At 37.6% G+C, this 25350-nt stretch overlaps 1 protein-coding gene across 7 annotated transcripts in view; it reads left to right on the top strand.

Moving 5' to 3' along the window:
• The window catches only part of FAM169A (family with sequence similarity 169 member A), a 97408-nt gene that overhangs the window by 36113 nt on the left and 35945 nt on the right, over positions 1–25350 (top strand). For 6 of the 7 annotated variants that reach the window (XM_045495519.1, XM_045495534.1, XM_045495563.1 and 3 more), the window contains 4 exons: positions 8593–8727; positions 9787–9886; positions 10027–10112; positions 12212–12383. In XM_045495519.1, the coding sequence (XP_045351475.1) occupies positions 8596–8727; positions 9787–9886; positions 10027–10112; positions 12212–12383 (490 nt within the window). In that variant the 5' untranslated portion in view covers positions 8593–8595. Of the gene's footprint in view, positions 1–804; positions 823–8592; positions 8728–9786; positions 9887–10026; positions 10113–12211; positions 12384–25350 lie in introns of all 7 variants that reach the window. The other variant, XM_045495525.1, reaches the window with a different exon arrangement.

The following is a 25350-nucleotide window of genomic DNA, read 5'->3' as shown; positions in this document are numbered from 1 at the left end:
CTCTTTATTAAAAAAATTTTTTTTAATGTTTATTTTTGAGAGAGAGAGACAGAGATAGAGACAGAGCGTGTGCAGGGGAGGGGCAGAGAGAGAGGGAGACCCAGAATCCGAAGCAGGCTCCAGGCTCCGAGCTGTCAGCAATGAGCCCGATGTGGGGCTTAAACCCACGAATCATGAGATCATGACCTGAGCCAAAGTTGGACACTCAATCACCTGAGCCACCCAGATGCCCCTGTTTGATTCTTCAGATTCTAATTACTGTTAGCAAGTTAAATTTTTATTTTTATTCTTAAAAAAAATTTTTTTTAAGATTTTATTTTTAAGTAATCCCTACACCCAACAAGGGGCTCAAACTCAAAACCCTGAGATCCAGAGTCACAGGCTCCACCTACTGAACCAGCCAGGTGCCCCCAGCAAATGAAATTTTTAAATGTGTTTCATTCATACATAGCTTGTTCTGGTAGCTAATTTTCAACAGAGTCTTTTGAGTTGGTTTAAGGGAAATGGTATAATAGTAATCTTTCTTGAGCATTGTCTAGTCAGTGGTATGGACCATTAAATGTCTCTTAGGGTGCCTGGTAGTTCAGTTGCCTAAGTGTCTGCCTTCAGCTCAGGTCATGATCTCACGGTTCGTGAGTTTGAGCCCCACTTTGGGCTCTGCTGTAGGTTAGGAGCCACCTTCGGATTTTCTGCCCCTCTTTCTCTCTGCCCCTGCTCTCCTCTCCTCTCTCTCTCTCTCTCTCTCTCAAAAATAAATAAATAAACTTAAACAAAAATCTCTTAATGCTTTACATGGATATAAAGCTGGAATCTTGTCTACAAGTAAGTAAAAACAGTTATACATTCTCTTAACTAGTGTCCTAATTATGTGACTTTCATCTACTATTGACCATTTGTTTTGTGTTTTTAGCTTGACCTAAAATTTTAATCTTCATTAGAATTGTTAGATCGGACTTTAAATTTTTTTTTTTTCAACGTTTTTATTATTTATTTTTGGGACAGAGAGAGACAGAGCATGAACGGGGGAGGGGCAGAGAGAGAGGGAGACACAGAATTGGAAACAGGCTCCAGGCTCTGAGCCATCAGCCCAGAGCCTGACGTGGGGCTCGAACTCACGGACCGCGAGATCGTGACCTGGCTGAAGTCGGAAGCTTAACCGACTGCGCCACCCAGGCGCCCCAGATCGGACTTTAGAATGTAATGATGTATTTCCTTAGTTTGCTTTTACATACTGACTTTGACAGAGATAAAAAGATAGTCTCAAACTAACAAATAAGCTTGCTTAAGTATTGCTGTTTTACTTTATGATCCTTGTCAGACTCCACCATCTTAGTTATATATAGGCTCCTGGTTGGGCTCTCTTAAAATCTTTAGGTTTATTTTTCCTTTTTATAAATTGGCTGGAGATCTTGTGGCATTGCTTTCGTCAATAGTTTCACAAATTTATCTTGCTTTCTCCCTTTATTTAGACTTTTACATTTATTGACAGATGGGCTGAATTGGTGTGTTCTATTTCTAGGTTTTGATTTTAAAAATCAGTTTGATTAAATATATAAATATACAGCATTATTTGAATAAAATAATAAATTATTTGAATAAAATTAGGTTCCCAGTCATATGTGCACCAAGTTTTAAAGTCCTTAGGATCAAGATTTCAGATTATGGTAAAAAGAAAAAAGTAAGTTCTCATTATCCTCATATCTTCAAACTTCAGAAAAATACATTTTATTATATATAATTGTTACTGTATGTGTCCTGTCTTTTATGTGTTTATCTCATATTTCCATTAGATATTCAGTTCTTGGCTACTAATAGTTTTGTTGTGGTAAAACGTATCTGAAGGTCACTTCAGGGAAAAGTAACTTCTATTTTCTCAGTTGATTTTCTTCTGCCTTTCCCCTTTTAAATTTTCCTTTATCAAAACTGAAGAAGTTATTGACAAATAGAGCAGTTCTGCTCTTCAGTTTTTATTTTGGGTAAATATAAAATAGGAAAATTTTAAAACAAAATTATCTGTCCTAACTTTATATTTCCTTTAGAAACTGGTAGCTCCAGGGGTGCCTGGATGGCTCAGTCAGTTAAGCGTCGACTTCACCACTCGGGGCTTCAAGCCCTGCATCAGGCTCTGTGCTGATAGCTCAGAGCCTGGAACCTGTTACAGGTTCTGTGTCTCCCTCACTCTCTGATCCTCCCCGCTTACACTCTGTCTTTCTCTCAAAAAGGAAAACATTAAAAAAAATAAATAAAAACAAAAGAACTGGTAGCTCAGTATTTGACGTAGATTGTAAGTTTTTATTTAACTTTTTATCATGGAAATTTTAAAGAGTACACAAATAAGCATCCTCTCCACAATGCATCTGACAGGTCTCTTAAGTTTTCTTTTCTTTTTATTTCATTTCTCTCTCTCTCTCTCTCTCTCTCTCTCTTATTTATTTATTTATTTACTTATTTATAATGGAGTTGTATTTATTTTTTTTATGAGTGGGGGAAAAAGGCAGAGGGAAAGGGAGAGAGAGAAACTTACGCAGGCTCCACACTCATTGTGGAGCCTGATGAGGGGCAGATCATGACCTGAGTCCAAATCAAGAGTCAGACACTTAACCAAGTGAGCCACCCAGGTGCTGCTCTTAAATTTCTTTTAATTTACATCAGTTTCCACTCTTTTTTTTATTTATTTTTTTATTTATTTTTTATTTTTTTTTATTATATGAAATTTATTGTCAAATTGGTTTCCATACAACACCCAGTGCTCATCCCAAAAGGTGCCCTCCTCAATACCCATCACCCACCCTCTCCTCCCTCCCACCCCCCATCAACCCTCAGTTTGTTCTCAGTTTTTAACAGTCTCTTAAGCTTTGGCTCTCTCCCACTCTACCCTCTTTTTTTTCTTTTTTCCTCCCCCTCCCCCATGGGTTCCTGCCAAGTTTCTCAGGATCCACATAAGAGTGAAACCATATGGTATCTGTCTTTCTCTGTACGGCTTATTTCACTTAGCATCACACTCTCCAGTTCCATCCACGTTGCTACAAAAGGCCATATTTCATTTTTTCTCATTGCCACGTAGTATTCCATTGTGTATATAAACCACAATTTCTTTATCCATTCATCAGTTGATGGACATTTAGGCTCTTTCCATAATTTGGCTATTGTTGAGAGTGCTGCTATGAACATTGGGGTACAAGTGCCCCTATGCATCAGTACTCCTGTATCCCTTGGATAAATTCCTAGCAGTGCTATTGCTGGGTCATAGGGTAGGTCTATTTTTAATTTTCTGAGGAACGTCCACACTGTTTTCCAGAGCGGCTGCACCAATTTGCATTCCCACCAACAGTGCAAGAGGGTTCCCGTTTCTCCACATCCTCTCCAGCATCTATAGTCTCCTGATTTGTTCATTTTGGCCACTCTGACTGGTGTGAGGTGATACCTGAGTGTGGTTTTGATTTGTATTTCCCTGATAAGGAGCGACGCTGAACATCTTTTCATGTGCCTGTTGGCCATCCGGATGTCTTCTTTAGAGAAGTGTCTATTCATGTTTTCTGCCCATTTCTTCACTGGGTTATTTGTTTTTCGGGTGTGGAGTTTGGTGAGCTCTTTATAGATTCTGGATACTAGCCCTTTGTCCGATATGTCATTTGCAAATATCTTTTCCCATTCCGTTGGTTGCCTTTTAGTTTTGTTGGTTGTTTCCTTTGCTGTGCAGAAGCTTTTTATCTTCATAAGGTCCCAGTAATTCACTTTTGCTTTTAATTCCCTTGCCTTTGGGGATGTGTCGAGTAAGAGATTGCTACGGCTGAGGTTAGAGAGGTCTTTTCCTGCTTTCTCCTCTAAGGTTTTGATGGTTTCCTGTCTCACATTCAGGTCCTTTATCCATTTCGAGTTTATTTTTGTGAATGGTGTGAGGAAGTGGTCTAGTTTCAACCTTCTGCATGTTGCTGTCCAGTTCTCCCAGCACCATTTGTTAAAGAGGCTGTCTTTTTTCCATTGGATGTTCTTTCCTGCTTTGTCAAAGATGAGTTGGCCATACGTTTGTGGGTCTAGTTCTGGGGTTTCTATTCTATTCCATTGGTCTATGTGTCTGTTTTTGTGCCAATACCATGCTGTCTTGATGATGACAGCTTTGTAGTAGAGGCTAAAGTCTGGGATTGTGATGCCTCCTGCTTTGGTCTTCTTTTTCAAAATTCCTTTGGCTATTCGGGGCCTTTTGTGGTTCCATATGAATTTTAGGATTGCTTGTTCTAGTTTCGAGAAGAATGCTGGTGCAATTTTGATTGGGATTGCATTGAATGTGTAGATCGCTTTGGGTAGTATTGACATTTTGACAATATTTATTTTTCCAATCCATGAGCAGGGAATGTCTTTCCATTTCTTTAAATCTTCTTCCATTTCCTTCATAAGCTTTCTATAGTTTTCAGCATACAGATCCTTTACATCTTTGGTTAGATTTATTCCTAGGTATTTTATGCTTCTTGGTGCAATTGTGAATGGGATCAGTTTCTTTAGTTGTCTTTCTGTTGCTTCATTGTTAGTGTATAAGAATGCAACTGATTTCTGTACATTAATTTTGTATCCTGCGACTTTGCTGAATTCATGTATCAATTCTAGCAGACTTTTGGTGGAGTCTATCGGATTTTCCATGTATAATATCATGTCATCTGCAAAAAGCGAAAGCTTGACTTCATCTTTGCCAATTTTGATGCCTTTGATTTCCTTTTGTTGTCTGATTGCTGATGCTAGAACTTCCAGCACTATGTTAAACAACAGCGGTGAGAGTGGGCATCCCTGTCGTGTTCCTGATCTCAGGGAAAAAGCTCTCAGTTTTTCCCCATTGAGGATGATGTTAGCTGTGGGCTTCTCATAAATGGCTTTTATGATCTTTAAGTATGTTCCTTCTATCCCGGCCACTCTTTTTTTTAAACTCCATTCTCTGTTAAAGAAACTGAGTTCTAAGTATGGATGGCTGCATACGTAAGGTTTCATTTCATGCTTGTCTAATGGCTTGGTTAGATTTGGGTCCAGTGTTCTTGTCATATCATGTGGTAATGCATATGTCTGCTCATCTTAATTTTAGTAAGATTGGTCACTGTAGGTATACAGACCTAACACTAATGAGTGCATGTATCCCTACCAAAATAATCATACCCAAATATTCATAGCTCAACTGTCCATCAGTAGTAGAATAGGTAAACAAACTGTATTTGGTATGATGGTAATAAAAGGGACAAATTAACTGGTCTAACCAACAATATTGATGTTTCATACAGAAGTAATGTTGAGTGAAGAGAGTTAATGCAACAAAGAGCCTGCTGTATGATTTCAGATATAAGAAGTTCAAAGATGGGCAAAATTGTCTGTTTTAAACGTACTCTAAGACCAATGAAATAATACTACCTTATTAAAAACTTTGCCCTCCTCTGATTGAAATAGCTTCCCTTAATCATATACTCAGTTTCCATAGGTATTAGGATATATTTCCATATCTTATTACATTGGTTTGTCTATTCATATGCTTGTCATCACATTGTTTAATGTTTTGATAGTATGGTGCTTTTTTCTGTTGTTTTTTTTAGATATTATTTTTTTCATGTTTGGTTATTTATTTTGAGAGAAAGAGAAACAGAGCATGAGCAGGGGAGAGTCAGAGAAGGAGATAGAGAATCCTCAGCAGGCCTGATCTTTACCTGTGCCAAAATCAAGAGTCAGATGGCTGGGGCACCTGAGTTGCTCAGTTAAGCATCCAACTTCAGCTCAGGTCATGAATTCATGGTTTGTGAATTCGAGCCCTATGTCAGGCTCTCTGCTGTCAGTGCAGAGCCCACTTCGGATCCTCTGTCCCTCTCTCTGCACCACCACCCCCACAAATACATAAACGTTAAAAAAAAGATGCCTAATTGACTGAGCCCCCCCCGTTGCCCCTAGATTTTATTTTTAAGTAATCTCTACAGCCAAGTTGGAGCTCAAACTTACAACCTTGAGATCAAGAGTCACATGCTCCATCTACTGCGCCAGCTAGGTGACACCCCTTTTTGTCATTTATTTTATTTTAGTTTTTAGAAGTGGACTCTGCTCAGTGTGGGGCTTGAACTTACACCTTCAAGATCAAGAGTTGTGTGCTCTACTGACTGAGCCAGCCAGGTGCCCCTAAAAAGTTTTAAAACTCTTTTGTTTTTTTAAATTTGTATTTAAATTTTGGTTAGTTAACATACAGTGCAATATTGGTTTCAGGAGTAGAATTCAGTGGTTCCTCACTTACATACAACACCTACTGCTCATCACAAGTGCCCTCCTTCATACCCATCATCCATCTAGTCCATCTCCCACCCACCTCCCTCCGTCAACCCTCAGTTTGTTCTCTGTTGTTAAAGAATCTCTTGGGGCGCCTGGGTGGCGCAGTCGGTTAAGCGCCCGACTTCAGCCAGGTCACGATCTCACGGTCCGTGAGTTCAAGCCCCGCGTCAGGCTCTGGGTTGATGGCTCAGAGCCTGGAGCCTGTTTCCGATTCTGTGTCTCCCTCTCTCTCTGCCCCTCCCCCGTTCATGCTCTGTCTCTCTCTGTCCCAAAAATAAATAAACGTTGAAAAAAAAAAAAATTAAAAAAAAAAAAAAGAATCTCTTGTGGTTTGTTTCCTTTCTTTTTTTTTTTTTTTACTCCCTTCCCATATGTTCATCTGTTTTGTTGCTTAAATTCCATGTAGGAGTGAAATCATATGGTGTTTGTCTTTCTCTGTCCGATTTTGGTTGACATAGTATGTTCTAGCTCCATCTATGTCATTGCAAATGGCAAGATTTCATTCTTTTTGATGGCTGAGTAATATGCCATTCTATGCGGGCGTGCCACCTGCCCACCCACCCCACATCTTCTTTATCAGTCAGTGGACATTTGGGCTCTCTCCATAGTTTGGTTATTGTTGATAACTATGTGTTTTAGTATCTGACAGGGTTCGTACTTTTCTCCAATCATTGCTCTGCCTTTTCAGGATTTTTCTAGCTACTCTTGCTTATTTATTCCTTCTAATTAACTTTATAACTTGTTTTCCCTCAGGAAACAATAAAACCCTAAAGGTATTTTCATTAGGATTTCATTAAATTAATAGATTATCTTAGGGAGGACTAATACCTTTTTGGTGGTGAAGCATCCTTTCTAAGAATATGGTTTGTGTTTCCTGTTTGTTCACTTTGTTTCTTATAGTAATGTTTTAGACTTAAATAGGTTTCCTGTTGTTTATTGTTGTTAAATTTAAGCCTATTTTAATTTGTGGTGTTTAAATGGGATCTTATTTTCTATTTTTACTCATTTTTTTCCATTCATTATTATTTTTTACCAGTGGTTATTGTAAATATGAAGGCTTGATTTATATGTTTAATTTTATATCTTGCTATTTGACTATAATTTCGTATTATTTGGAATAATTTTTCCATTAATTCTTTGGGATTTTTCAATTACATAAATTACTTGCAAATTGAGGTAGAGATAGTCTTCCACTGCAACCCTCACACCCATCCCGAATTGTTATGCCTTAATTGCTTTCTCTCATCAAATTGCATTGACAGATACGTATATAATTTTATATAGTAGTAGTGTCCTTATTTTTCTTGGCTTTAGTGTTTCCCCACTAAAGTGTTGGTTTTTTTTAAATAGCTATATATATGAGAGATGTAATTTACATGCTGTAATGTTTACCTATTGCAACTGTACAATTCAGTGATTTTTAAAATAAATTTGTAGGGTTGTACCATTACTATAATCCAGTTGTAGAACAGTTTTGTTATTCCCAAAAGTTCCTATGTGTTTGTCCTTTTACGGTGGCTTAAATGTTGGCAGGTATAGGATGATATATGCATGTGTGTTTTTATGTAAATATGTATATCCTATGCCTGTATAAATATATTTTTTATCATTTTAAGGAATTATTCATTAATTTCTATTTGTATTAAATTAAAAAAAAGTTTTTAATATTTATTTATTTTTGACAGAGCGAGAGAGAGACCGCATGAACAGGGGAGGGGCAGAGAGAGAGAGAGAGGGAGACACAGAAACCAAAGTAGGCTCCAGGCTCTGAGCTGTCAGCACAGAGCCTGATGCGGGCTCGAACTCACAGACTGCGAGATCATGACCTAAGTCAAAGTCGGATGCTCAACCGACTGAGCTGCCCAGGCGCCCCATGTTAAATTTTTTTTAATGTTTATTTATTTTTGAGGGACAGAGTATGAGTGGGGGTGGGGCAGGGAGAGAGGGAGACAGAATCCGAAACAGGCTTCAGGCTCTGAGCTGTCAGCACAGAGCCAGACATGGGGCTTGAACTCGTGAACCGCAAGTTCATGACCTGAGCCTAAGTCAGACACTCAACTGACTGAGCCACCCAGGTGCCCCGATTAATTTCTATTTCATTGCTTGCTTTACTACAAATGAACGTTTAAAAGTTTTATTGTTTGATATACATTTTCAGTCAGTGGGCTCAAATTGTTGTCTCTGTCTTGGCATAGTGAAAATGAAGTTTCCTTGAAGTGTGGTGTTACAATAAAATTTTTTTTTCTATGAGTAAAGACAGGTAACATTTCATATTCTGAAACATTTGTTCCATGTTGTTTGTTGAAGAGGATGGCATTCCCTGTGGATATGCTGGATAATTGCAGTCATGAAGAATTGGAAAATTCTGCTGAAGATTACATGTCAGATCTAAGGTGTGGCGACCCTGAAAACCCTGAACGTTTTTCTCTTCTCAATATCACGGTAAGGTGTACTAAGGTGATTGTTATCAGTCTTTTCAGTTGAGTTTGTATGTGAAATCATATCTGCTTACTTTTTAAAATGTTAACTACTCACTTTTGAAATTTTTATCAAAAGACTATTGAGTAAAGTGAATAAATATTGGTTTGTTAGTATAGCAGTATGATTAAGTTTTAAAAAAACACGCTCTACAGGTTATTGCTTAATATTTATATTATGCCTTTAAAATTATATGTAAGTTGTGTTAACAGTTTGCTGAGACTGGTTACGGGATTTGAGCTGACTAAATTTAGATTGAGAATTTGTGATTTTAGAAGGTTTTTAAGAAAGAAAAATCAGAACACTAAATTGCACATTTGTGTACCACGGATCTTCCTTTTCCTAAAGTACTAGAATCAAGCTTTCTAATTAGTAAGCATGATATATTGTGAAAGAAAGATAATTAGACTTTGAATTGTTAGAATTTCACTGTGAACTAGATGGTAGGCAAATTCTCTAACCTTTATAGGCCTTGTAGTTTTCTTCTAGTAAGTGATGTTTAAGGGATTCTTTAAAGTCTCTTCTTGTAAAGCATCAGTATTTTATAATTATCTGAATTGTAGTATCATCTGTAAGTGGGGAATTATGGTCAGATTAATGAAGGTAGGCAAATCTTAGAGTATCATGTATCTCACTGGAAAAACCGTTTTACTTGTCTGATGTCTTTTACTGTAAAATGGAGTTTTTTTCCCCCGTGAAATTGTGTAACAGATAATAAACTAGTGTCTTTTTTTTAATGAGTTTATATGTACCATATCATGTTTTTGTTTTTATTCATATCTGTGGCTAGAGTACAATAATAATATTTATTGAAATAAACTTCAGTTTTTTGTCCCCGAAGATAATAAAATTCTTGCAAAAGGGAAGTCTGATACAATTTTTTGACACGAGAAATCCCTTCTATGAAATTACATAATTAGCATTAATGTAGGAAAAGTTTAATATTTTGGTAGAAGCATGTTGTCTTTGTCCTATATTTTCTTAATAGACTTTTCACTAATCTTTACTCACTTGTCATTTCAGATTCCTATTAGCCTGTCCAATGTAGGCTTTGTACCTCTTTATGGTGGAGATCAGACTGAGAAAATTCTTGCTCTCTTTGCACCTGAGGACTCACTCACAGGTACCTTTTTTTTTTTGCTTAATAAATGGGGCCACATGGTATTTTAAAGTGTAGATATATTTATCTATATAAACATTATCAAATGGTAATATTGTATGCTATAAGACTTAAATGTTAATAATCATTTATTCTATTTTTAGCTGTGGCACTTTACCTTGCTGATCAGTGGTGGGCTATTGATGATATTGTGAAAACATCTGTCCCTTCTAGAGAAGGGCTTAAGCAGGTAACAAGATCCTGTATTTAAAAGTGTTTCTTACGAGGCCTTTTCACAGTTTGTTTCCCATTAAACATTGATAGTTCTTAAAGTTATTGAGCACTTCTCCATTTTAGTATGACCAGGTTGTATTAGATGATTAAGTTTCATTGTTTCGATGAAGCTGGTACTCTGATTGGGCTTCCTCAGTTTTATGTGGCTCTGAATGTATCTGAGAATTGAGTGATGAAGAGTGAGTCTCTATGGGTTACTTGAATGGTAGTTACCTGTATTGGCTTCAGCTTCTGATTTCCGTATAGGGTAGAGAAAAACCTAGTTCCCTCCGTGTGTTTGCTTAGGTTCTCTGTCTCTAGGAGAGACTGACCAGGAACCTTGCCTATCAGTAGGCCCATTTCAGGTGGTCTATTCAAGTGCTCTACACAGTGGAATAGAAGGGAGATCCTCACTAGCATACTTCCAGGCTTTGTCCCTTTTTTTCTGTCCTCGTCACCATCTTCTCATTTCCTTCGAGGAAGACATAGATGACCTGAATTCTGCATGCCACAGTGCTGAATGGGAGAACCAGGCTTTGAAAGGCAGAATTAAGAAACAAAGAGGATCTAACATGATGAAAAGTAGTTACCCATAGGTTCAAAACAATAACTGCACGTGTACACCGTGAAGAATAAGCTAAAACAATGCATATGAAAACGATTGGGCTTTAGTTAATTAGAAGTAAAATGAAGGTAAACAAAAAAGCTAATACAAGAACTGAAGTTTATATAGCAAAGCCCGATTGTTTTAACAGTATCTTCAGTGTTTATGTCTGTAGTATCTTCAAGCCCCAGTGGGAAGAGAGATGATAAGGATCTGGAGCATTTCAAGAGTGAGAACTGGAATGGCAAAAGTACCCAAAATTGCATTAGATCAGTCCTTTCTTTCATTCGTTCCTATGTTCCTGTGGTAGGAATTTAGGGGAATGTCATGGCTCTCTTCAATTATTTTTAGACTGTATGGCTCCAGAGTATCAAAGTACAGTCTTTGGCTATAGTCAACTCAGTATAAAGAAGAATTATATACTGGTCAGAGCTGTTCAAGGAAGGAATGGGTTGCCTGGAAAGCAAGTGAGCTTTGTCATTTCGTGTGTTGTTTGGTATCTGACCTCTCCTACTGTGTAGTATAGTTAAGGGTTTTTGTTTAGTTTTGAGAGGAGTGTTGGTATATGGGTTAATGCTTTTTTTCTTCACTCACCTAATTATAGGGCACTCTTGTTTTTCTTCAAGGAGACTTGAGGAGAAATACCTTATGGGTAGTAAGTACTCTTGTTTTTAGTGGTGAAAGATGTCTGTGGGAGGAAAACCCCATTGTTTGATGTCAGAAAGTTGGTGAGTGGTCCCTGTGACCATGTAACCCTGCATGTAGGAAGTGAGGCTCTGTTTCCATTCTGTGACTGCCCCAAGTTTGTTTTTTATCAGACTTGCCTGGTACCACTGTCATCACTCATCTGATCTGGCAGAAGGGTCTGTGGGTATGTATGTGGGGTGAGGTGGGTGTTTCTTATAGTTGTCTAACTATAGACATGACTGTTAAATGAACATTTTACCTGGAAAAAATGAGAGAGATTCCTTTCCTAGGAACATAATTATGGATTTCCTCATCAAATAAGGTAATGGTTCTTAAAGATCTAGAGGATAACAGGAAGCTTTCTTTTTTTCTTTTCTTTTTTTTTTTTTCTTTTTTATTTAATATTGAGACTGGAATGGGGTGAAAAGAACTGAAGCAGTAGAGGTAGCCTGGGTCTGGGCAGCTGGTAGCAGAAACAAAACACTTGAGCGCTAAGGAAGAGATGGCTAGATCATTGGTACACTGGAAATTAGTTTTTCCTGTTTTAGAATTTTGCTGAGAGGCACTATTTCCATGCCTATGTGTCTATAGAAATGGATTGTTGTTGGCATGAATGGTTACTCTTATCATCACTTTTACTGTGATGATAAGTTTAAGAAATCATTATTAGTGTATTTAAAGTGCTTTGTGCATGCCAGTATGAGGTGTGGAAGCAGGGAGCAAGGTGGATAGCATCTCTGAATGCATATCATAACTGTTGTGCCTGTGTCTGACTCTCTTTCCAGGTGAGAACTCTTGGGGAGAGAGTGGTACTGTATGTTCTGAATCGAATTATTTATAGAAAACAGGAAATGGAGAGGAATGAGATACCATTCCTGTGCCATAGCAGTACTGATTACGCTAAGATTCTGTGGAAGAAAGGAGAGGCCATTGGGTTTTATTCAGTTAAGCCTACAGGTGAGTCTTTAAAAGTTATTTATTTATTTTTTCTTAAAATTTTTTTTTAATGTTTATTTATTTTTGAGACAGAGAGAGACAGAGCATGAATGGGGGAGGGGCAGAGAGAGAGGGAGACACAGAATCGGAAGCAGGCTCCAGGCTCTGAGCCATCAGCCCAGAGCCTGACGCGGGGCTCGAACTCACGAACCGTGAGATCGTGACCTGAGCTGAAGCCGGATGCTCAACCGACTGAGCCACCCAGGCGCCCTTTAAAAGTTATTTAAACTACATATTATGGAAGCTTCCTTTTTAGACGCCAACTGTATCCGTATCCTTTTAAATTACTCTTTAGAGTTTAAATTGAGGTGATTTTACTTACTATTTCCTAGGAGTACTTTGATTCTACCTTTCTATGTAAAAGAGGATTGTTAGGAAAGTCTTTTGAAAAAAAAAAACAAAACAAAAATAAACGTTTGACAGAGGGTAAGATTTGTACACATATGTGTAAAGAGAGGTGTACTTTGAGCCTCTGATTTGTCTGTCTTGACTTCTTACCATGCCCTTCTCTCTCTCCCTCTCCCCTCCCCCCCGCCTTTAAATTTTAGTTAACACACAGTGCAATATTGGTTTTAGGAGTAGAGTTCAGTGATTCCTCACTTATACAACACCCAGTGCTCATCACAAGTCCTTTCTTAGTACCTATCACCCTTCCCTTAATTTAAAGTGGTTGTTTGATTCCTGCTGCTGTCACCATTACAGGCTCCTTTTAAAACCACTCTCTACCTGTGGACCAAATGCATGGCCTCTGTCTGCCTCACACAAGTGATTAAGCCTGATTTATTAAAGGCAGCTTTGCTAATTACCATGAAAAACAATATATTTCGAGAATTTAGACAGCTTTGAAATTGTTAATCTTCTGAAGTTTGGATTTTTTTAAAAGTTTATTTATTTATTTTGAGAGAGAGAGAGAGAGAGAGAGAGAGCGCTCGAGCACACAAGCAGGGGAGGGGCAGAGAGAGAGAACCGAAGCAGGCTCTGCACTGTCATTTTGGAGCCCAATGTGGGGCCCGAACTCACAAACTGCAAGATCATCACCTGAGCTGAAATTGAGAGTTGGACACTTAACCAAGACTGAGCCCCCGACACACCCCTGAAGTTTGGATTTTTGATCCTAAGACTTAGCTATACCCTATTCCTAAAAGATGGGTGCCACTTCATTTTGCTTTACCTATTTTCCTGCTGTTTCAGTTCCCTGGAGGTACTGAAGCCACAAAGCTCTAACTTGCTTGATCTGTGTATACGTATATAGCCACCACATAGCAAAGTCGGCCTGTTCTGTACCTTGACCGGAAGACCTTTCATAGAGAACACTCAGATTAATTTTTGGTCTTTTTTACATTTCACACCTTCCAGATTTAGCTCTTTTTTTTTTTTTTTTTTTTGGTCTGATCAAGTTTGGAACTAGCTCATAGACATTTGGAGCTTATACTTATTTATTTGGAGCTTTGCTTTAGATGAAAGGCACACAGTTAAAGGGCATAACATTGCTCTTTGAGTGTTTCTGATCAGTACCTGATTCCAGGAGAGTGCTTCTCTTCCTTTTTCATGCGCATTTGGGCTCCTTCTCTCCTCGGTGACCTGGCCTCTAATTTGCTTGTTCTGGTAGTTAACTAAATATCATATCCTGGAGTTTTCAAGTGCCACTTGTCTACCACTTTTAGCACCTTCCGCAATTTTCTACTAATTGCATTACCTCCTTACTATTGATTTTAGTTCTTTCCCACTTTTAAGTTTTGGCTCTCATCCACCAGATAACAATGAAATTAGGTGTGCTTATACCAGACTTTGAATTAATAACCATTTAATTCAGTCTGAAACTATTATTTTTTTTTAAAGGAAACCCAAGTGTAAAATATTTTGGAAAAATTGCTCAAAACAAATACTAAAGCACTTTTATTTTATTTTATTTTTTTTATTTTCTTATTTATTTATTTTTTTTGTAATTTAACTTTATTTTTCATTTTTTAAAGTTTACATCCAGATTGGTTAGTATATAGTGAAGCAATGATTTCAGGAGTATCTTCCTTAATGCCCCTTACCCATTTAGCCCATCCCCCCTCCCACAACCCCTCCAGTAACCCTCAGTTTGTTCTCCATATTTATGAGTCTCTTCTGTTTTGTCCCCCTCCTGTTTTTATGTTATTTTTGCTTCCCTTCCCTTATGTTCATCTGTTTTGTCTCTTAAAGTCCTCATATGAGTGAAGTCATATGATTTTTGTCTTTCTCTGACTAATTTCACTTAGCATAATACCCTCCAGTTCCATCCATGTAATTCCAAATGGCAATATTTCATTTGTTTTGATTGCCGAGTAATAGTCTGTTCTATATATATACCACATCTTCTTTACCCATTCATCCATTGTTGGACATTTGTGATCCTTACATACTTTGGCTATTGTTGATAGTGCTGCTATAAACATGGGGGTGCATGTGTCCCTTTGAAATAGCACACCTGTAGCCCTTGGACAAATGCCTAGTAGTGCAATTGCTGGGTCGTAGGGTAGTTCTATTTTTAGTGTTTTAAGGAACCTGCATACTGTTTTCCAGAGTGGCTACACCAGCTTGCATTCCCACTAAAACACTTTCTGATAGAAGTATTCATAATCTATGTATCAGGAAAAAAACTCCCAGTAACAAAAAGATAAAATCTTTATTAAACAAATACGTATTGAATGAAAGCCTTATGATATTACTCTTTATGATTTTTAAGTTAAATAGCATATAGGTATATTGGGATATTTGTTGGGATGTAAAATTAGTTTTGATATATAAAAGGATTTATATATATATTTATATATATATAAAAGTATATATATATACATTTAAAAGGATTTACATATATATTTATATATATAAGGATTTACATGTATTTATATATATAAGGATTTACATATATAAGGATTTACATATATATTTATATATATAAGGATTTACATATATATTTATATATAAAAAGGATTTACATATATATTTATATATAAAAAGGATTTATATATATATTTATATGTATATAATGATTTATATATATTTATATATAAGGATATATATTTATATATATGCTTTTATATATATATTTATATGTGTATATAAAAGGTTTTATATATATAATAGGATTTGACTGTTTATGAAGTCGAATCCTATTACAGTGTAATGAAATTTAAGAAACTGTATAATTTGTTTTTTTGTCTGAAGTACAGAGATCACTGGGAGACTTAGAGTTTGTATGGTTTTGGGGTTATGGAGATGTCATTGTTAAAAGTAGTTTTTTACAGTAGCTTGTTGTGTGAAATCTGGAACATAACTCAAAGGGAATTCACAGAATTTAATAACATCATTATAACAAAAGATTTTCTGGTCCCTTCTATAGTTATTGAGTATTTTTATCTATTGAAAAAGGAATAGGATTAGCGCTGAACTTTGTCTCATTCTGGTAGTAAGTAATATTCATTAATGGACTTATAAGCCAAAAAAAAAAAAAAAAAAGTGAGATACATCTATTTCATTCAAGATACATTTTGAGTAAAATTTTATTTTTCACCTAATAAGTAATTTTCCATATGTAGAATACATTTATGTTTTGATCCATTGTCTACTATTATTAATGATGATAATAACCCAAAATTTATTTTGGTTTTATAATTAGAACTGTATGGTCACAAGAAATTTTAAAAATTTATATTTGTGTACAGGTATGTTTTTGCACTGAAAAACAGTTGAATAATCAAGTATATAATCTCAAGAATAAAAGTACATTACATGATGATAACATTCTGTAGAATACATATAAGAGAAATAGAAATTCAAGGAGAAAAAGGAACATCTTAACATTTTTGAGTGTTAAGGAATGGTTAGTTCAATAGTAAAGGAACAGTTAAGGGGATGATAACGGTTATCAAATTGATAATAGTTTCTAGGGTCCATTAGATAGATTTATTAAAGTGATATAATTTTTGTTTATCTTTAATATTATTAATTGTAAAGGGAAAAAATAGTACATTTACATAGAAAATCATGGCAGATACTCTGTTAACTAATAAATCATGGTTAATATCACCAGGAGTAACACCTGTCAATATCGTGGACTCCTGATCTCTGATGTACTGAGAAGGGCATAACATGATTTTTGGTATTTCTGCCCAAAACACATAACCTTAATTTTATAATTAGAAGACATTTGCAAAGCCAAATTGAAGGTTATTCTACAAACTAACTGATCAGTAATCTCTAGAAGTGTCAAGATCATGAAAGACAAAGGTGGAGGAATTATCAAAGATGAGAACTAAAGACATACTAAACGAAATCCAGTATGGAATCCTAGATTGGATTTGGAAACAGAAAAGAGGCAGTAGTGGAAAAAGTGGTGAAATTTGAATAAGGTTCTAGTTAATAGTATTTTATCAATATTCATCTCTTGGTTTTGATAATAGTACTTTGATACTGTAAGAAGTTAGCATTAGGGGAAGCTGGATGAAGGGTATATTGGACTCTGTATTTTTGCAAGATTTTGTAAGTTTAAAACTTTTATGATAGTTTCTTAGAAGTTGATATTGGTAATATAGAAATTCTATCCTTGAAATTATAGAAACTTAAGAAAATTTTAGATGTTACCAAAGATGTGTGAATACGTGGTATTTCAAAAAGTTTTTAAGGTTACAACATGAGCAAAAATGTTTGAGGAATTTGAAGTGGCCAAGAGAAAAAAATTGTTTTGTTTTCTTTTTTTAAAAATTCTTAGGGGCGCCTGGGTGGCGCAGTCGGTTAAGCGTCCGACTTCAGCCAGGTCACGATCTCGCGGTCCGTGAGTTCGAGCCCCGCGTCAGGCTCTGGGCTGATGGCTCAGAGCCTGGAGCCTGTTTCTGATTCTGTGTCTCCCTCTCTCTCTGCCCCTCCCCCATTCATGCTCTGTCTCTCTCTGTCCCAAAAATAAATAAACGTTGAAAAAAAAAAAAGAAAAAAAATAAATAAAATAAAAATTCTTAGTGTTTGTTTTAGAGAGAGAGAATGAGAGTGTGAGCAGGGAAGGGTCAGAGAGAGAGGGAGACACAGAAGCTGAAGCAGGTTTCAGGTTCTGAGCTGTCAGCACAGAGCCTGATGCAGGGCTCAAACCCACGAACCAAGAGATCATGACCTGAGCTGAAGTCAGATGCTTAACCTACTGAGCCACCCAGGTGCCCCGAGAAAAAAAAATTTTACAAATACCAATGTAAGTGGTTCATCTTGGAAAGGTCCCAGTCAGATCATCCTTCTGTGAAGCTCATTGTCAGCCGTCACCACTGTGCACACAGAACATCTAATCAGCTTTTTAATGTCTCATTCCTAACTATGAAGAAATTGCTTAGTTAGGGAAAGCCACTGATAGGAAATATAGAGACCAAAAAAGAATTAGAGCAATTTGGAAGAGACAGACAATGCAAAAGCAAAACAACTGCTAATATAGTCCTTACACTGATGAAGTGAGGACAAGATATATTAAAAGAATGTGTATAGAGCTCTTGGAAATTCAGAATTACAATGTATGAAAGATAAAGTTGAGGAAATTGCTCAGAAAGTAGAACAACTACAACATGAACCCTAAATGATGGAAAATAGGAAAGAAAATTACAGGAATGGTCTGAAAAATAGATATTTCAAGAGAGAACAGAGAAACTGGAGGGGAAGAAATGACCAATGAAATAATTTGAGAAAATTTCTCAGAACTATAGAACATGCATTTCCACATTAAAAGGACCCATTGAGAATCCATCACAGTGAATGAAAATAGACTCATACTGAGCTAGTTTAGTGTGAAATTTCGAAATCCGGGATAAAAGAATTTTGTACATCTCCAGAGAATGAGAGAAGCATATGTACAAAGGATCAAGAATCAGAAGGATTAGATTTCTCATCACTACTGAGCACAAGAAGTGAAGTAGTGCCCTTAAGGCACTGAAGAAGTGTGGTTATGGTGCAGTTGGGACTGGGTGTATAAATGTGTGAAAGAGGTAAACTCTCACCTTCCTTACTGGGAAGTCTGTTGATGGTGCCTGGAATGGAAACATCAAGAAAAGTAGTAAGTTAATTAGAGATGGAAGTAAATACCAGAAAGATCAGTTAAACAGTTTCAGAGTGGTCATTCCTGGGGAGCAGAAAATATTTATGGATCACAGAGGCCGTCATGGGACTGCTTTTTTTTCCTTTGAGTCTCAAAGGACTGTTGTGTTCTAAACAGTATGCATGTAAAAGTTTGATTTAAAAACAAAAGTGAGGGGCGCCTGGGTGGCTCAGTCGGTTAAGCGGCTGACTTTGGTTCAGGTTATGATCTCGCGGTCCGTGAGTCCAAGCTGTGCTGTCCAAGCTGTGCTGACAGCTTGGAGCCTGGAGCCTGCTTCAGATTCTGTGTCTCCCTCCCTCTCTCGCTAGCCCTCCCCCGTTTGCGCTCTGTCTCTCTCTGTCTTTCAAAAATGAATAAATGTTAAAAAAAAAAAAAAACAAAACCAAAATAAAAGTGAACATTTAAAAAATGGAACTACAGTAAAACCTTGGTTTGCAAACATAATTTGTTCTGGAAACTTGCTTGTAACCCAGAGCACTCCTATATCAAAGCAAATTTCAAGAAACATTGGTTCAGTTCTGATCATGTGGCATTCGCTGTCGCATACTACTTGTATTGCAAGACATCGCTCTCATTTATCAAGTTAAAATATATTAGAAATGGGTGCTTGTCGGGGCGCCTGGGTGGCGCAGTCGGTTAAGCGTCCGACTTCAGCCAGGTCACGATCTCGCGGTCCGTGAGTTCGAGCCCCGCGTCGGGCTCTGGGCTGATGGCCCAGAGCCTGGAGCCTGCTTCCGATTCTGTGTCTCCCTCTCTCTCTGCCCCTCCCCCGTTCATGCTCTGTCTCTCTCTGTCCCAAAAATGAATAAACGTTGGAAAAAAAAATTAAAAAAAAAAAAAGAAATGGGTGCTTGTCTTGTGAAACATTCACAGACGAAGTTACTTGTGATGTGGGGTTTTACTATATTTCCAGAATCTAATCAGTGTCTACCACAAAACCTAGCTGAACTTTTTTTTCCTCTTTTTTCTTGAGAGAAAGAGAGAGAGAGAGAGACAGAGAGAGAGAGAGAGAGAGAGAGAGAGAGAGAGAATCCCAAGCAGGCTCCTTGCTCAGCGGGGAGCCTGATGCAGGGCTTGATCTCACTACTGTGAGATCATGGCCTGACCTGAAATCAAGAGTTAGATGCTTAACTGACTCAGCCACCCAGGTAGCACTCTACCTGAGCTTTGTAAGTCCTCACAGCATCTGTAATGATAAAAGCGTTGTGCTAACTAGAAAACTACTTAATGAAAAATATCTCACCTAGTTGTGAAAAACAAAACAAGAAACCTGTTTGTTAATTCAGTGGAAATTTTATAACTTTGCCCTTTGTCAAGATATAGAAAAGATGTAAATTTGTGTAAATCAGGTATCACATTTTAGCGTATATGAGCTGAGAGAAAAAACAATTGAAGACACTGTCATTGGTTGCTTTTTGGGAAATGTCCATTATTATTTGGTTTCAACTGTGAACCACCTTGATCTAATTTGAAGACCCATATTTTGGGGGGAAAAATGAAGACCCACATTTTTGGAAAGTATAATCAGCCATATTAGGGAGGCACAATCTAATCAACAGCTATCATTTTGTTGAGTCACTACCAAAGGGACTTATGATCAGTACTAAGGGACATATGTTTGATTTTTGTAACCCTCATGTGTAATAATTCATAATGGAAGCGGTTTTTTCTCTCTCATTATTTGCTAGTCAGCTTTCTTTATGATTTTTAGATCTTTTAGTTGAGATGGTCTGTTGTCTTCCCTCCTTTTGTGGGCAAATCACTCACCTCCTGTTCACTGAAATTCCTATCTCTGGCCCTTCTGTTTTTAAAGGAACATCAAACTGTGATATAAAATGATAAAGATTAGTAGTATAGGTAAAGGCAAAACGTAGCAGAAATTTGTGTTGGAGGAGTGAGATTATGTTGTAGGGCCTTGAGTCTGTCTAGGTATAATTTTTTTTTTTTTTAAGGAAATGAACAAAGGCATGGGAAAGTCTCAACCACTGTTGGCTACCCGAAGTGTGTCATTGGGAAATGAAGTGGCTACTTTGTTTTGAGGTGAATTTCTAGCCATCTAAAAAGCCACATGCTTTCCAATAAGGGTTCTGTTTATTAGGGAGATATAGGGGTGCTTTCATTGTCAATATAGACACAAAGATGGCTGGTCTTGGGTTCCTCTGCCTTCAAAGCACCAAAAATCTAGTGGATGAGACAGAAAACTATAGTCATTAAACAGCTACTTATAATTTAGTTTGGTAAGTACTGTATTCGAGTTATCAAACAGGAGTCACTGAAGAGTGGAGCAGCAAATTTTGCTTAGAGGAAGGTGTCACTGAGGAAGTAATAATTAAAAGTGGCTTTCAGTAGGCAGAGAAGGGGCGAAGGGCAAGAACTTCTTAGTAAACTTATAAATGGGATATAAATATATGAAAGAAGGCACAGAGTCATGAAAATTGAAGGTGTATTTGGGACGCCATCCTGGATAAGCTGGTGGGACTAAAGGGTAGGGAGGGTTGAGTGGGTGAGAGGTAAAGATGGAGGTCCCCTTGTGAAAGGTCTTAAATGCCATACTAAAGTTTGGAATTTTATTGGCAACGAAGCTATCGATTTTATGTAGGGGTAACATGATTAAATATTTTAGTGAGATAATTTTTGTAGGACTTGGTGATTGGGTAGGGAAATTGTATTCTGAAATCAGGCAAGTCAGTTAATTGGGAGCTATTTTAGTGGTCCAGGTGTAAGAAGGACTGACATTAGGGATGCGGGAATAGGAATAGAGAAGGAAACGGATTTGAGGGAGATTTTTGGGTGGACAGAGTATGATGACTCCAGTCTGTATGTCGAAGGGGAGGGAAGGAACCAGTGATGACTTCCGTGGGTTTTGGCTTGGGTGCCCAGGTGGGAAGATGTTAAGATGGGAGTACAGAAGGAGGAGTGGATTTGGTAATACTTGAGTTCACTTTTGACATGTAAAGTTCAATGATCCAATGTGACATCTAAGAGATAGTTAGAAATAGAAGTTTGATTACATGGGGGAGGTGTGGATTTTGACAGAAGGCAGTGCAATTCTGCTTATTATCTATGCATGAGTGTATTTGTAGATGCATGATTTTATGATTTTGTGATAAGTAATCTCTGCCTCCATTGTGGGGCTCAAACTCAACCCTGAGATCAGGAGTCGCATGCTCCAATGAATGAGCCAGCCAGGTGCCCCAGAAATCAGTGTCATTTTAAAACAAAGATGAGATCAGTCAAAACGCTTGTATAAAGTGAGTGTGTGTTTATGAATATTGGTGTGAGGATATAAGTTACTGGAAGCAGCGTGAAGTAACCAAACATAACTGTGGAGGGAATCTGCCTGGGGAAGGTAGTATCTGTTGAGATGTGCTCATTGATTTCCTGACAGTTAAAAAGGAAATGTTAATCTAGTGGGAGATAAGAGAAAGGGGAAAGTTAGCGGAAGCTGCCAACTGTCCACTAAATATTTGTGCTTCATCTTCTTTATTCTAGTCATTGGCCAATAGCTGCACAGTCAGGAATTATATTTTCCACTCACTTTTGAGGCTAAGCTAGGTGGGGCTGTGTGACTAGTTGTTCCCAAAGTGATGAAAAATGATATGTGTGACAGATCAAAGTGGTTAAGATGCACTGCTTTTCTCCATCTGTGGGGAAGCCACAAGATAGAAGGAACGTGAGTTCCTTTGGTAGTCCAGTTTACCCAGTTTCCAGTATTTATGTGCTTGTGTAACTTGCTTGAATCTGAGCTGGCCTTGTGACATGGTTTACCAGTAGAAGGCAGCACAAGTGACGCTGTGCTAAACCTTAAAGCCTGGAAGTTTGTACTGTTAGAAGCTAAGTCACTATGTCAGAAATATGACTGCTTCGAGACTGCCATGTGGTGAGGAAGTCCAAACAGCTGCGTTGAGGAGAACTGAGGCTCCCAGCTGGTAAGCCCAGCTGCGCTTGTAGTTCAGAAGCTAATACACTGTATCTTGTGGGAGTGAAGCCATTTGGACTTTTAGCTGTTTCATTGCCCCATCTGATACCATGTGAGAGTTGTGATAAATGAAGCAAGTTTTTGTTTTAAGCCAGTACATTTTGGGATGGTTTGTCGGGCAGCAATAGGTGACTGAAACATTTCTTGGATGGTTGTGCATCAGAAAGCCAACCACTCTGCATTAACACCTATGTGGGACTGTTACTTAAGCAAAAATGAGTCTTACGTTAAGCTTTCCATATTGGTTTGTTAAAACAGCTAACGTTACTAAGACTGATTTATAGAGCATTTATGCTGTGATGAGACTGTGATAAGGATACTTGACTAGTGTATGACAAGATCTCTCATGTAGATATAATCACACTGTTTGTTTAGAATTCACTTCAGGGGCGCCTGGGTGGCTCATTTGGTTGCGCGTCCAACTTCAGCTCAGGTCACGATCTCCTAGTTCACGAGTTCGAGCCCCGCGTCGGGCTCTGTGCTGACAGTCAGAGCCTGGTGCCTGCTTCGGATTCTGTGTCTCCCTCTCTCTCTGCCCCTCCCCTGCTTGTGCTCTGTCTCTCTCTTGCAGAAATAAACATTAAAGACATTTTTTAATAAAAGAAAAAGAATTCACTTTATGCGTGCATTCTCTGGAGACAGTCACACACTGATGCCTTCATGAGACATTAAACCAGTTTTTATGAAGGTGAGGGAAGACATATTCCTGGTGGACAAAGAAGAAATGGTGATTCCATGAGAACAGAAAGCCACTCAGTTGGGGCAGAATATCTGTTCTTGAATTTGATGCATAGACCCTGAATGATATTGTCAAATGTTACTCATCTTTTAAAAATTATTTCTAAGTGTTATATAGATAGGGGAGGAAGGAAAGGGGAAGAAGGTGAATAGGAGAAAGAGCAAGAAGGAGATACTGAGAGAGAGTAAAAATTGTAAAAATTCTCCTTGTGAAACTTAGATTTTAGAGGAGTTAGCAATGAACAGAGACAAGTGGACAATGCTGCGAAGAAAACTAAAGTAGACAAAAGAACGGAGTGTGTGTGGGAGGTACTGTTTTAAATAGAAAGGTCCACGTACGCATCTCTGAAGGAAGTATGGGATGATGAGATATGTGATGTTTCAGGTGAAGAGGTTTTCAGGCAAAGAACTGAAACGTAGAAGCCCTGAGGCAGAAGCAAGTTTAGGGTGTTTCAGATAGAGCAAGAAGGCCAGTCGCTATAGTAGAGGGAGTGAGTGATATGGGGATAGAGAGAGGCAGGTCCATATCCTAAATTGTCTTGTAGGCCGAGGAAAGAGTTTGAATTTCTTCTGGTAATGAGAGTCCATTGAAGGGTTTTGAACATGGGTGTAATGCGATCTGAGTTTTGTTTAAAATAAATAATTAACTCTATTGTATGAAAAACCAGGAGAGGAGATGCCGGGGTTGAGTTTAGTTCGTTAAGAGGCTGTTGCACAGAGGCCCTGGTGAGAGCCGATGGTGGCTTGGACAAGGGAGATGGGGTAGAAGTCATCATATTTGAGATAAATTATGAAGTTACTGCTGCAGGATTTCTGATGGATTGTACATGGGCTATGAAGGAAATGAGTTAAGGATGAATTAGAGACTTTTTGCTATGAGGAGCTGGGTGGGTGGTGATGAGGTTTACTGAAAAGTTGGTAAGGGAAGATCAGCTTTGGGGAGTTTCCATGAAGAATCTGATTAAAAATCATTTATTGGAATCACAGGTATAAATTACTCTGTTTTATTTAAATTTTAATAGCTTTATTGAGGTAGTATGCACATTTCATACAGTTCACCTATGTAAATTATGCAATTCAGTTTCTTTTTCAGTAGGTTCACCAAATTGTACAAGTATCACCGTAACCAAATTTAGATCACTTGGGTCATCTCCAAAAGGAAACCTTGTACTCATTGGCAGTCACTTTAAACTCCCTCAGCGTCTGGCCTTAGGCACCCACTAGTCTGTCTCTAGATTTCTGTCTCTCTAAATTTGTCTATTTTGGACGTATAAATGGAGTCCTATAATAATACAATCAGACACAGTAGTTTTTTGTGTCTGACTTCTTTGGCTTAGAGTACTGTTCAAGTTTCGTCCATGTTGCAGCGTGTTAATGTTATCACCACTTCATTCCTTTTTAGGGACAAATACTGTGCCTTGTATGGATGTACCAATATCGTCTTTCATCATTTGATGGACTTTTGAGTTGTTGCTGCTTTTTGGTTATTATAAATAATGCTGTTGTGAAGATTTGTGTGTAGGTTTTTGTGTGGATGTGTTTTTATTTCTCTTGGGTATATACCTAGGAGCGGAATTGCAGGATCATATGGTAACTCTAAGGTTAGCCTTTTGAGGAGCTGCCACATGGTTTTCCAAAGTGATTGTACCATTTTACATTCCCACCAACAATATACCACGTTTCTCCACCTCCTCACCAATACTTATTTTTATCTATCTTTCTTATTTTAGTTTAATAGGTATGAAGTGGCATGGCATTATAATTCTGAGTTGTATTTCCATAATGGCTAAGAATTTTGAGTGTCTTTTCATGCGATTGGCCATTTCATGTATATATGTCTTCTCTGGAAAAATGTCTTTTTAGATCCCCTATGCAACCATTTGTAGATTGGGTTGTCTTTTTTTTTGTTGGTTTTTTTTTTGTGTTTTTTCCCCCCTTCAGCTTTATTGTGGTATAACTGACATGCAAAAATTGCTAGTATTTAAAATTGATAATTTACTGTGTTTTGATATATGTATACAAGCTGTGAAACTATTAACCACAATCAAAATAATAACCATATCCATTATCCCCAAAAGTTTGTTTGCGTTTCTTGGTAACCATCCCTCTGCCCACTG

The sequence above is a fragment of the Leopardus geoffroyi genome, chromosome A1 (genome assembly GCF_018350155.1).
Source record: "Leopardus geoffroyi isolate Oge1 chromosome A1, O.geoffroyi_Oge1_pat1.0, whole genome shotgun sequence".
NCBI classification, from domain to species: domain Eukaryota; kingdom Metazoa; phylum Chordata; class Mammalia; order Carnivora; family Felidae; genus Leopardus; species Leopardus geoffroyi.
This window is presented reverse-complemented; position numbering and strand designations above follow the sequence as displayed.